The sequence below is a fragment of the Urocitellus parryii genome, chromosome 14 (assembly GCF_045843805.1).
Source record: "Urocitellus parryii isolate mUroPar1 chromosome 14, mUroPar1.hap1, whole genome shotgun sequence".
Classification (NCBI taxonomy): domain Eukaryota; kingdom Metazoa; phylum Chordata; class Mammalia; order Rodentia; family Sciuridae; genus Urocitellus; species Urocitellus parryii.
In genome coordinates, this window is record NC_135544.1 from 14,964,899 (window position 1) to 14,977,506 (window position 12,608).

The 12,608-nt window shown below is 42.1% G+C and overlaps 1 protein-coding gene across 1 annotated transcript in view; it reads left to right on the forward strand.

The window, feature by feature from the left end:
* The first annotated feature begins 1,390 nt into the window (after positions 1–1,390).
* Ikbkb (inhibitor of nuclear factor kappa B kinase subunit beta) overlaps positions 1,391–12,608 on the forward strand; it is a 49,543-nt gene continuing 38,325 nt past the window's right edge. The window contains exons 1-3 of the mRNA XM_026409327.2: positions 1,391–1,509; positions 2,136–2,258; positions 12,255–12,349. Of these exons, the coding sequence (XP_026265112.2) occupies positions 2,154–2,258; positions 12,255–12,349 (200 nt within the window). The 5' untranslated portion in view covers positions 1,391–1,509; positions 2,136–2,153. The remainder of the gene's footprint in view (positions 1,510–2,135; positions 2,259–12,254; positions 12,350–12,608) is intronic.

Here is a 12,608-nt window from a genome sequence, read left to right on the forward strand (position 1 = left end):
TCAGTCAGGAGAGTCCCCTGTATCAAGTGTTGCTTTTACTATTACCTCATTTCTTCCTCACAACTCTTCTGGTGCCTCTTTTTACAATTTATGTGCCCTTCAGTACTGCTGCTATTAGGCTGAACCAGATGAAATTGCTGATCTTTGTTACTGATGTCTTGGCAATTTCATGTAACTCAGCCTAATAATGCCTGTATTTTATTTTAAGAATGTAGGAGTGGCTAAGTAACTTGCCCTAACATCAGAGATCATCCATAGCATTATGTAGATTCAAATTTCAGTTTTCTGCCTTCTGAATTTTTTGGCATGCTACTTTCAACCAAATATTAAAGAACATGCACCCAGAACATGCAAGCTCCTTGGGTTTGAGATTCAGTTTCAATTAGTAGCTCTGTGACTTTGGGATAAAGACTTTTTCCTGTTCATCAGTTTTCTCAATGGCAAAATGGGGATAATAATATTAATATTATATTTTCTATTTGTAGGGTTGACTTGCAGATTAAGGAAATCTAAGTACAGCGTTTAGGATAGTGCCTGGAACAAGGTAAGCATTCTGAAAATGTCAAGTATTATCATCAGGTTTCTTTTAATATGGTTTTTCCTGCTTGAGTAAAATGTGCCAACACACACACTGCCTTTGACTGCTAATACAATGCCATAGAACTGAGAAACTCAAGGGTAGAAGACCTTGTTACAATTTTAAGTAGGTAGGTGATGAACATGAATCTCAAGGCTTGAGAGTTTCCCATAATTTCCCCGGCTTTACTGGAGATGAAAATCCAAGTTAGTTTAACACTACTCGATTCTCTTTGTCTGGGACTCTTTGAGGGGGGTGTCACTTTGAGGAGTACCGCTCTTATTTATCATTCTTGACATCCAGCCAAGTAGCTGCCAAACAAGGGGAGCGCTGTGGGAGGACAGGCGGGCAATTCTTGTAAACAGTCCCTAAATCAATCCTAGCGGGGGGCGGGGGCGCGGGAAATTCCACCTAGTTAAAAGTCTAGGAAGCGGTGTCAAGTTCACCCTAGGAGTGCCAGGTAAGGAAATCCCCAAGCCCCTGTCGCAGAAACCGCTGCAGGTAGAAGTCGCCCGTCTAACAACACGGGCATCTTAGTTCATTTTAGGGCCATTCTTTCATCTTAGTGAGCAGTCTGCCCGATTTCCTCCAGAGCTGTCTGGAAGCCACCTTCAAACCCTCTCCCTGAGCCCTGGGAGTCACCTGGGCAGGGATCTTGAGGCTGGGTAGGCTCGTGCTGCTTGGCTCGCTGGCACCGTGGCGGCTTGTCCCGCAGCCCCGCAGCCCCGCAGCCCCTCGCGGTTCCTTTAAGAGCCGGCCAGGGCCCACGTGATCGTGACGTCAGAGCAGGAAGTGTTTGAGGAAGTCGCTGGTTTAAGATTCCAACATTTTAATGTCTTCAGGGGGGTGTCAGAGCCCCCAGCTTTGCCACCCCAGCCCCTGTCTCCCCCGCCCCCGGGAGCCTATCCCCTGTCCCGCGTCCCCGCCGACAGGTGAGTGCCTTGGGCGGGCCGGGGGCTTCAGGTGCCACCTACAACCTGGTGTCCCCTCTGCCCGGGGCGGGCTTTCCCCGGTCCCGTTTTCCTTTCCCCTCACTTCAGGCTTTGAAGACATATCTGTGGAGTTTAAAAACCGGGGTTTTCCGGGCGCGGGAGCGTTTCTCTCTGCCCTGGCCAGGATGGCCCCAGCCCCAGGTGGGTGGTTTGGGAGACAGCCGTGATTCATTGACTTGTAAAGACACCTGTGACCGTGGGGAAGCGCAGAAATACGTTCTGTCTCTGCTCCCTTGGGCAGAAGGCGGGCAAGTCCAGGCGCCCCTCGCAGGAGTCAGGTGGGGGATCCCCTTTCTAGGTCGTAGCGTGTGGGGCAGCATCTCCCTCTCAGGGAGTGACTCTTCCCTGCTGGCTTCCTCGAAGACAAGGTGGGGGAAGGTGAGAAAGCCCAAAGTTGGCCACCCCAAACCAACCACACCAACTGGCTGACTTACAAACGGATTACGTTTTTTCTTCTCTCACATGGAAAGCAGTAGTATCTCATTACTTTCTCCATCTCCTTGAGCTCACTTTTTTCACCTGAACCTTAACCTTAACTTTTGTCCTCCACCCCAAATTGCTTACAGAATTAGCAGGGCATCAATATGAGCTGGTCACCTTCCTTGCCAACCCAGACATGTGGGGCCTGGGAAATGAAAGAACGACTTGGGACAGGGGGATTTGGAAACGTCATCCGATGGCACAATCAGGTAGGAGCTTTCTGCAGCCTGAGCAGAGGAAGGGGAGGAGAGTGGGAAGATGGCCTCCTTTCATTTTTTTTTTTTTTTTTTTGCTTCTGTTCTCACTGTTCTGAGTGGACAGAAGACCTCCCCTTTGGTGTGGTCATATGGGAGAGTGAGAAAGGGGCCATGGGAGGGGGCTGCTAAGCTGACTCTCAAACCTCTGTTAACTGTACTACTTAAATAGTACAAAAAAATTAAGCACTTAACCCCATTTACGTATTTTACATTATATGTCTCTGAGAATATTCAAATATCAGGCACTAATACATAACATACTGATAAATGTTATAAGATGGACAAATTGAAAGGATGAGAATAATGAAATTTTTAATATTTTAAAAATTAAAATATTTTAAATATTTGCTAATTGTGATGTCTCTCCAGTATTATTTATAGCACAAAATACACAGACCTGCTTGAACACGAGGATGGCATATTACTGAGGGTAATGGATGAAAGTCCATATTTCAGATAATTTTTAGTTATTTGAGCTTATATCTTTTTGAATATGATAAGATCCTCATTATGTTTAGTCCTTCTAACATTAGAACTGTCAGTTCTCCCACATTTGTGTTTGTGCAGATGTTACATGCACTGAAATTTCCTGTAGGACTCTCTTTAAGCTGCTTGTTCACTGTATGAGAGTTATTTTACCAAAATTGCATAATAAAATCAATAATTCTGCCCAAGTGGGGCTGTAACCTGCCCTTGTCCACCCTCCTGCTCATGGAACACCTACTTGTGTACTTTCCTGTGGTTATCTCCAGTGTCAGACATAGCACAATAAATTATCTGAGAAGAGTGCTGTGTGCAGAAGCTCAATTTTATTTTTCATTTTTTTAGATTTCAGTCTTGGGTAAAACTTGGAGAACATATATCCAATTTGGAGACCATTTCTCTAGGGAATCCTCATTCACCAAATAACTGAAATTAAGTTCCTGACCCCAAAATCAGACCCACTGAAATCCTTGAAGATCTGTTTTTTTAGTTAATGGCTATTGAGGATCTTTTGTGACAATAGGGGTAGGAAACTACAACCACTTCCCAGGATCCTGGCTGCAGTGAGTGAGAGGGTCATCAAGTTTGCTAGCCAGCTATGTCAGAAGGTCATTACAGATGGTCACTCTCCTGTATCATTAGTTGGAAAGCATTCCAGGCCATGCTCTGAGTCCTGTCAACTTTGAGCCAGTGGAAGGACCCCCAAGGAATGTGGGTGTCAGAGCTAGAGAGCAGAGTACTATTCCATAGGTGATAATATTCACACATCCAACTTGGAAACTAGGATTTCAGCAAACCCTATGGATAAGGGGCCCTTAGAAATATAACTGTCTCAAGTCTGGCATGGTGGCACACACTTGTAATCCCAGTGACCAGAGAGACTGAGGCAGAAGGATCAGCAGCTTAAGGCCAACCTTTTCAACTTAGACCTAAGTCTCATGCCTAGTCTGAAAATAAAAAGAGTTTTGGGGGTGGCGGTGGCTCAGTGGTAGAGGGCCTCTGGGTTCAATCCCTAGTACCGAAAAAAGAAAAAGAAAGAAAGATATACAACTACCTCATATTTGTCCTGGTCAGTATAGCCAGGAGCTAGCATTAAAACAAAAGAGCCAGATCATTCTGCAGTCACATAAACCTTGACTGTGTTACTTTTTTTACACAGCCTAGTGCTTCTAGAGTCAGCTTAACTGGAGATATCCTGGTTTCCTTCAAAAAAAGTTCTGTCATAATGTGCCCTGAGTCTCTTATCTCTAGCCCAGTATGACCTCTGTCTGCTCTCTGGACTTGAAAAGCTTTTGCCAGATGGAATTTATTTTTGGCTTTATAGATATGGATGAGAGAGAGAGAGAGAGAGAGAGAGAGAGAGAGAGAGAGAAATACGCACTTGTGCGTATTATTCTCTAGTATTACTGCTTCCCAGTACTTACCCTTTTCAAAAGCCTTCTTTCTTTCTTTCTTTCTTTAAAAGAAAAAAAAAAAGTCTAGTCAGGTGCTGTGGTGCACACTTGTAATCCCAGTGTCCCAGGAGGCTGAGATAGAAGGATTGCTAGTTCAAAGCCAGCCTCAGCAACAGCAAGACACTAAGCAACTCAGTGAGACCCTGTCTCTAAATAAAATACAAAATAGGGCTGGGGATGTGGCTCAGTAGTTGAATGCCCCTGAGTTCAATCCCTGGTACCGCCTCCAAAAAAAACAAACAAACAAACAAACAAAACCCACAGAAGCTGACTCCTATTCTTGTTGTTTGAGGTTCCTCCACAGCCTGTGTACCTTGCCTTCTAGCACCTTGGCTTCCAACAGGTTAATCTGTGAGCCCTGTCTCTGGGACAAGCCTCCCTTTCCTCCTTTACATAAATTCTGCCTATTCCTCCAGGAGCAACTGTAGGCCATCTCCATCAACCCTTTTTCACAGGCTGCTTCATTTCTTGGGAATTCATTCTTCCATTGAATTCCTTATCTCCACTCATTTGGCATGCCTCTCATAGACTGACTTTTTGTCTGTGTGTAGGAGTGCCATGTCAAGATGGGTCAGTTCTGGATTTCTTTAGATTTCAGCATAGTGAAGATCTTATATATGTATTAGGTGCACAAAATCATTCACTCAGTTCATCTTTAAGTATTTATTGAATATGTGTTATGGCTTAAATGGTGGTTAAAACAGACTTTTTTAAGAGAAGAAAAAGAGCCGTTAATCAGCTAATTATAAATGTGTATTCCTGATTGTTATAAGTGAGTCTGAAGACCCCTCATGCACTGATACCTTATACATAGGTAGGATCAGTCAGGAGGTCAGAGGGGGGCATCCCCAAGGAAATGGTGCTTCAAGTGGGTGGGACAGCAAGACCAGTGGGACTGGAAGAGGAACTTGGAGAGCAAGGTGTGCAGCAGGTAGGCAGCTAAAGGTAGAAGGTGAGAGTCAGACCCTGCAGAGATTCATAGGAAATTTAAGCCGAGAAGGTTTACTTTTGATCCAAAGTGGGGGAGAAGGACCATGGTATTGGAGGCTTATTCTGACTGTAAGGGCACATTGGATGGGATCCAGGCAGTCAGTAGTGTGCTGGGAAATTTTGTCAGTCATCAGAACAACAAAAAACAACAAAACAAACAACAGCAACAACAAAGAAGAAAAATAAATATTCTGGTTTTTAGTGTTAACAACCATTTCCATGGGGTTACTTACTCCCAGCATGACTATTTTCAAGCCACCAAGAGTTGAACAACCAAGTTTTACTAAACTAAGAATATTGAACAATTAGCTGATCCTGGGACACCATTGGCACCACTGTAATAAGGTGGAGAGACCAGTTAGGAAGTCTTTGGAGTAGCCCAAGTGAGAGGTTGGACTGACTGATAGTGGTGGAGATGATGGTAAGTGGGTACATTTAACTGATATTTTAGGGATAAAATGAACCAAACTTGGTGGTGGGACAGTGGAAGGGGTTGAGAGAGAGGGAGGAGCCAAATGTTAACAGACTTTTAGTGATGCTCACTGATGAACCTGCTCAGCCCAGAAAGCTTTCTGTCATCCTTGTGGGTAATTCCTCAGTTTGGGAAGCCCTGAGGGGCTTCAGGGTGCTCAGGGGAGGCCTTCAATCACTATCTAAGATCAGAATGTGAGGAGCTGCTCTCTGTAGGATATGCTTCTATTCAAAGCCTCTTAAACAGGGTAGCTGAAGCATTAGTATTGGTTATTTAACTCCAGTCAAGTATAATGCTTAACGATGTTCATTTTCCAATACTCTTGTGGTTTATGAATTGGTACTCATAGTCAGAGAAATGATGTCTGTTAATCAGGCCCACTGTTTATTGAGAATCCATCATATGCTAGCATTAGGGTTGGTATCATATGTGCTTTTTTTTTTTTTTTTTGGTGGTACTGGAGATGGAACACAGGGCCTCATGCATGCCAATCGAATGCTCTACCATTGACTCACACTCCCAGCCTTATCTCACCTGCTTTATCTCTAGTCTTCACAATAACTCTCACAATAACTCTCACTACTGTCTATTGTCATTTTTATAGCTGAGTAAACTAAAATACAGTGTGGTTAAGTAATGTATCCAAATAGGCTAGGCTAGTAAGTAAAGGAGCTGGAAGGTATACAGCTTCAAATACCAGACTTTCACCACTATGGTTTCTCCAGGTAGAGCCCATGAATAGAGACACCCTGGGACCTTCCCAGTATTTCATTCCTAGTACTCATTTATTCTTCACACGCAATTCAAACCATTTTAAAGCATTAGGGGAAACACTCTTTGAAGGACAAAATATGTAAATCTTTCTGGTTAAACCAAGAGCTCCCAAAAGAGTTAAGATTGAGCAATTAAGATTGAGTATTCTTAATCCAAAGTGCTCTAAGATCTAAAACATTCTGAGCACCCATATGACACCACAAGTGGAATATTCCATACCTGGTCTTGCAATAGGTCACAGTCAAAATGCAGCTGAATGCACTGAGGTTGTGGCTCAGCAGTGGAGCACTCGCCTAACGCATGGGAGGCCCTAGGTTTGATCCTCAGCACCACATAAAAATAAATAAATAAAATGCAGCTGCCCTTAAAATACTGTATAAAGTTACCTTGAGGCTATGTGGAAGAAGTGCATGTGAAACAAGTGGATTTGCATCCCATCCCCAGTATATCTCATTATATATATGCAGATATTTCAAAATCAGAAAAAAAAATTCAAAATCTGAAACATTCTGGTCCCAAGTGTTTCAGAAAAGGGACATTCAACAGTATATCCCAATGAGGAAGGTTAATAAATATCCCACCCCTGGTCTCCCAGTTTCACTGATTTTCCTACAAAGTGTGGGCCTTGATGTTCCTTGCTGTCAGTCTGCTCTTAAATCTTCAGTCCAATGCTCAGCATAAACCATTTAGCAGTGTAGTTTAGATAGCCCAATAGTTCCAGTAAGACCTATTTAGCATTCAAAGGAAAAAGAAAATGCGGTAACTCTAGTAACTTCAACCTGCTGTACCTTTTGGGAAAAAGCATTCAAGGAAAAAAAGTGGCTTATAATCATATAGATATTGCTTCAAATCCTGACCCCGAAGTGTCACAGTCTTGGCTTTGGGTCACAAGTTCCCATATGCATTATGAGGTTTCTGAGATACTGATTCCCTCAGCTTTGGATCCCCAACACAGTCAGCAGGATATGGGGCAACTGCCCTCTGGGAGAATCTGAAAACATCCCAGGAAGCCTTGAAATATATTCTGTGTATACTTTGATGTAAAAGAGGCTGGGAATACTCCCTGGGGTCCTATGGGATGCTTGTGAGGATGGAAGTAATGCACTGGCTATTAGAAGGCAATAATATTAATTATCCTTCCTGTGAAATAGCACTATCCTACACTGGATAATACAGCTCACTTCTGCTTATCTGTGTGATTTAAAGTCCTGAAGACTGATTTGGTTAGTGAGTTCACTATGAATTTACTGGGCGGGTCTAAGCTACATCAGGGATATAGGAGCAAAAATAGATGACCCTGTCCTTGATGTTCTTATAATTGAGGTAATAAAATTGGTACTTGGGAATATATTGAGTAAGTCTAAATACAAGCACAAAATATTGTGGAAATAATAATGACTACCATTTATCAAATGGCATGTGCCAGCTGTGCTAGATGCTCTATCCACTTGTGTCTTTTGAATGCTCAGAGGCAAGGGATGACTTCTTCGAGGAAATGGAGTTTCAGCAAGATCTTGAAAGGAGGTAGATAGCCTGACAGGAAAAGAGAAGACCTTTCAAGTGAGTAGAGCAACACTTACATTGGACCAGAGAAAGGAACTGATAGTGCCATAGTTAATCCAAAGCTTACTACGGATCAGATGCTATAGTTCCATTTAATTAGCAGCACTGGAAGGGGTACAGTCATGAATAAAAGGTAGAATCACTTATGGATAAGTAACCAGATACTTAAGTAATAGGCTCAACCACACATTTGCCTGGTGAAGGAGGAAGGAGTGTTTCTGGCTCCTATGGGTAAGATTGGAGTCCATTGTGTCCATTAGGTGTGTCTGCTCTGCTTTAAGTACAATTGAAGGATCACAGTCTCTGATCAATGCTGAGGAAAGAATGTTTCCCTCATCTGTTAAGTTAGAGATGAAGCTGCAGCCAGACTCTGGACCTTTTGACTCCCCAGCCTTGGTCCTGTCCACATAATCTCTCTGGGCCCAGATTTGTACCTTCTTTCCAAAACATTCATCTTGAGAGTCAGGGTCTGAGAAGGAATGAGGAGATTATTACTAATTGTCACTGTGGCCTGGTTTCATGGTTGCCATGAAAACAAGCAATGGCTTTTCTGGGCTAAGGGTCTAAATGGAGCTCTGGTTTCCTGTGAGTTTCCCCTGAGTCATTAAGGGGCTAGCTTAGGGAAGCTGGGCTAGCCCCTTTTGTTTCCTATGTAAAACTGACCTTCTGGCTCACTTCTGCTGAAGCATCTTTTGGTGGCCATCAGGTCTGTGGATGTGTCTCCCTTCACCCTTACCTTTTTTGAACTTTATATTGCACATTTATATACAATTTTTATTTTTTATTTGTTTTTTATTCCAATTAGTCAACTTTTATATTTTCATGCATTAAAGACAAAGAATTGCAAACTGTGAGGGCCTTAAAAATCAACCACATTCAATATAGATAATACTTTTGGCCATTTTATTTATTCAGAATGTAGCCAATTTTAAATTTTGTCCCACATGAGGAATCCACTTACTAAAGAGTTTGATACTGAGATCGTTTAGGGCAAGTCTGGACTTCATAGAACTGAACTAAGACTCCATGGGTTCAAGCAAAATACAGTAAGACATTGACTACTATCTGAGTTTCCCTGCTAAGAAACAATAAACTCTCCAGGGTTTCAAAACCAGTATTCATAGTCTGTTTCTGTACCATATAATTGAATTTTGCTTTCTAGAGCAGGTATGTTTTTAGTAACAAAATCATCCTGTTTGGGTTTCTGTTTTGAATGAATCATTAATCAGAAAAATGGGAATGTTTTAGAGTATTACCTAGAACCAATGAGGGCCACTGTGTTAGGAAAAGTTTATGTATCTATTGCAGACATTCCTAGGCCTAGGAAGTTAGGATTTCCCCTACAACTGTAGGGCTAAACTGAGCTATCCATAAGTAGAAAGTTATTTTTCAACTCTGCTGTTATTCCAAGACTTGTTAGTTCACTCTTTTTAGTTTGAGTTTGGAGATTGAAGGGCAGAATCTAATCCTCAGTCTTTAATATCAACCATCATTATAAAAATCTATTCTCGGAATAGAGGTACTTTGGATTAGACAAAGGGGAATGAAGGGAAGGGAGTGGGATTGGAAACAGGAGTGGAATGAATCTGACACAATTTTCCTATGTTCATATATGAATACATAACCAGTGAAACTCACCATCATGTATGTCCCCAATAAATTAACTAAAAAAAAAAAAACTATGGATAAATGGCAGAAAGATCAATAGAGGGAAGGGAGCAGAGAGTGAGGGGAGGAAGAGGTACTGGGAACTGAATTAGAACAAGATATATTTTGTGCTTTTATAATTATGTCCAAATGGATTATACTGTTATGTATAACTAAAAAGAACCAATAAAATAATTTTTAATTCAAAAACTTAAAAAATCTTTTCTTGGCTTTAGGATTGTGCAGGTGATGTCTCTGTGTTAGATACAATGTTTGTGTTTAGCAAAAGACCACAATTTTCCAATTTGTAGACTGACATATTGAATTAATTATATCTCAGTAGAACTGTTTAAAAATTAGAGTAGGTGTGGGAGATGTAGCTAGTGGTAGAGCACTTACTTGTCTATTTTTTTGTGAGACCCTGGGTTCAATTCCCAGTACTGAAAAAACAAAAATCAAAATAGAAAGACATATAACTGCTCAGAGAGCTTGAGCAAAGCAATTTTGGGCTTTATTAAAAGCAGCTTCTGAAAGAGTGCTAGAGGTGTTGTAAATATCTGTTCTTTGGCAGTGGAGCTGTAATGGTCAAATGATGCTTCCACCTTATTTCTGAAGCTTTGAGTTCTTGAATGCCAGTTTTAGAATTGGCTTATTGATTGGTGATTTAGTGATCTTTATTAGACAACTTCTGATTGTGTTTGGAGATTTGCGTGGTTCCTTTTCTTATTATTTGGCTTCTTAGTCCTGCCGAGGATCTTGGCCAGTCTGGTAAATATGAGGCTGTGATGCAATTCAGGATAGCAGCATGCACACTGGGAGACCTGCCACAATCCTGTGCATGTCTTTAAGTCCCCTTCAGTGCCATATGAATGTTCCACTTAGAACATTTAGGATTCCTTAGTATGCATTTTCATAAAATGAGAAACTTAGGAAAATGGTCTGACAAGACCTCCAGGATATCCTTCAAAGGGGCCAACAGTATTATCTATGTAGATGTAGTTGATTTTGAAGATCTTTATAGTTTGCAATTCTTTGCCCTTTTTACATGGAAATAAAGCTTTACATAAATAGAGTGTATTATAAAGCACAAAATTTGTAGAATTTGGGTATAGTTTTGAAATATTTCCTTATTGTCACATTTACTCCACCATCCTGCAAGGCCATTGCTCCCCTCTAGGTGTGTGCTGAGAGTGAGGTTTTTGAGGGAGGTTTTTGCTGCAGATGCACAGAATGCACAGGACATTGACACAGGTCAGTTGTTCACTGGTAGTTGGATTAGCTTCCAGTCTGATGCCACTGGAGTTGCAGCTGGAGACACTGCTATCCCTTAACCATCCTGGAGGCCCCCTGGTGGAGGCCACAGCTGCTGCCAGCTCTGCAGTCTCAGAGCCCTTACTCATATGTGCCCCGCTTGGCTTTTTGGTACACCAGTGATGAGAGATGAGTTAATCCTTAGGATTAATTCCTAATCCTTAGGAACCAACCATTCAGTTGATTAGTCCCACACACACAAAATATATCGATTGCCCTCTCTTCCACTTAAGAAACCACAGTAGAGGACATTGTGCTAGTTACTAGTATAGAGGCTAAAGCCCACAGAGATGGATAAGCCTATAATTTAACAAAGAAAAGAGAAAAAGCCCCATTTCCCTATATAAAATAGCTCATTAATAGATGTATGCAGCGAAGGAATTACCTGTTAAAAGAATTCAGAGGAAGACAAGGTCTTCTCGGTCAGGGGCTAGCATTGCCTGTACTGTGTGATCAAGAGCACAGACGTGGAAAGCACAGACCAGGACAGGTGGTATAATTTAGCTGCAATTTTGGAAGCCTGAATCATTGGAGAGTGTCAGGGTAAGCAAGTTGGAGTCAAACTTCAGAGGTTTTTAAATGAAGGAGTACCTACATTGTGATAAGTTGTCCTCTTAGTAGGGTCTTCAAACATCTCCCAGGGACAGGACACTGCTCATCTTCATGACAGCCCTGGAAGGTGGGTATCATTATTTCCATTTTATAAAGGAAGATATTGAGTCATAGCAAGTAGTGACCCCCAGGTCACATAGGTGGTAAAGACAGTGGAATTTGGGCTGGCCTGTATCCCATCTCTTATACTCTGCTTGTATTCTCTCTGAGTAGACAAAACTCTTACATGAGACAATGATAACACCCAATATGGCATGAAGTATTGGGTTGAACCAGTATGAGAGTGTCATTTTTGTAGGTCAGAGTTGTCATATATTAACAGTATCACCTGGTTCAACCTATTATAGAAGCAGTCTCCAAACAGAGTTTGGAGAGAGAAATAGAAGTTTATCTGGGCAGGAATGGTCAGCAGAGATACCATAGAGGAGGTGGGAATGGAGCAAGGTCTTAAAGGGTTTGTAGATTCTACATGTAGAAGTGATGTGGGAGAAGGGCAGGCTGAAAAGTGGGAGTGGTGAGGAGAGCAGCCAGATTGAGAGGGTACCCTGAGCACTCTCAGGGATAACTGTGTGGTCTCTGAGCCCCAAGAGGTAACCACATTTGGTAGTTCATTCTTCTATCCCCACTCTGCTCTTCCTATAGGAAACAGGTGAGCAGATCGCTATCAAGCAGTGCCGGCAGGAGCTCAGCCCACGGAACAGAGACCGCTGGTGCCTGGAAATCCAGATCATGAGAAGGTGAGGGTCTGGGCATTTTGAGCTGTGGGAGCTGTTACCATGGCCATGGGATGCTGAAATGAAATCTGCAGCAATGGCCATGCCTGCTGCATCTTGGAAAAGAGAATCATATCTCCCTCTGTTGGGACACCTGCCAGGCTGTCCAAATAAATGACTCTCCTCTTCTAGAGACTTCTAGAGAAGTAACATATAAAGACTACTTTGGGCCTTGTGGCCAGTTTTATTTGTTACATTAAATAACTTTATATGGTTATGAAAG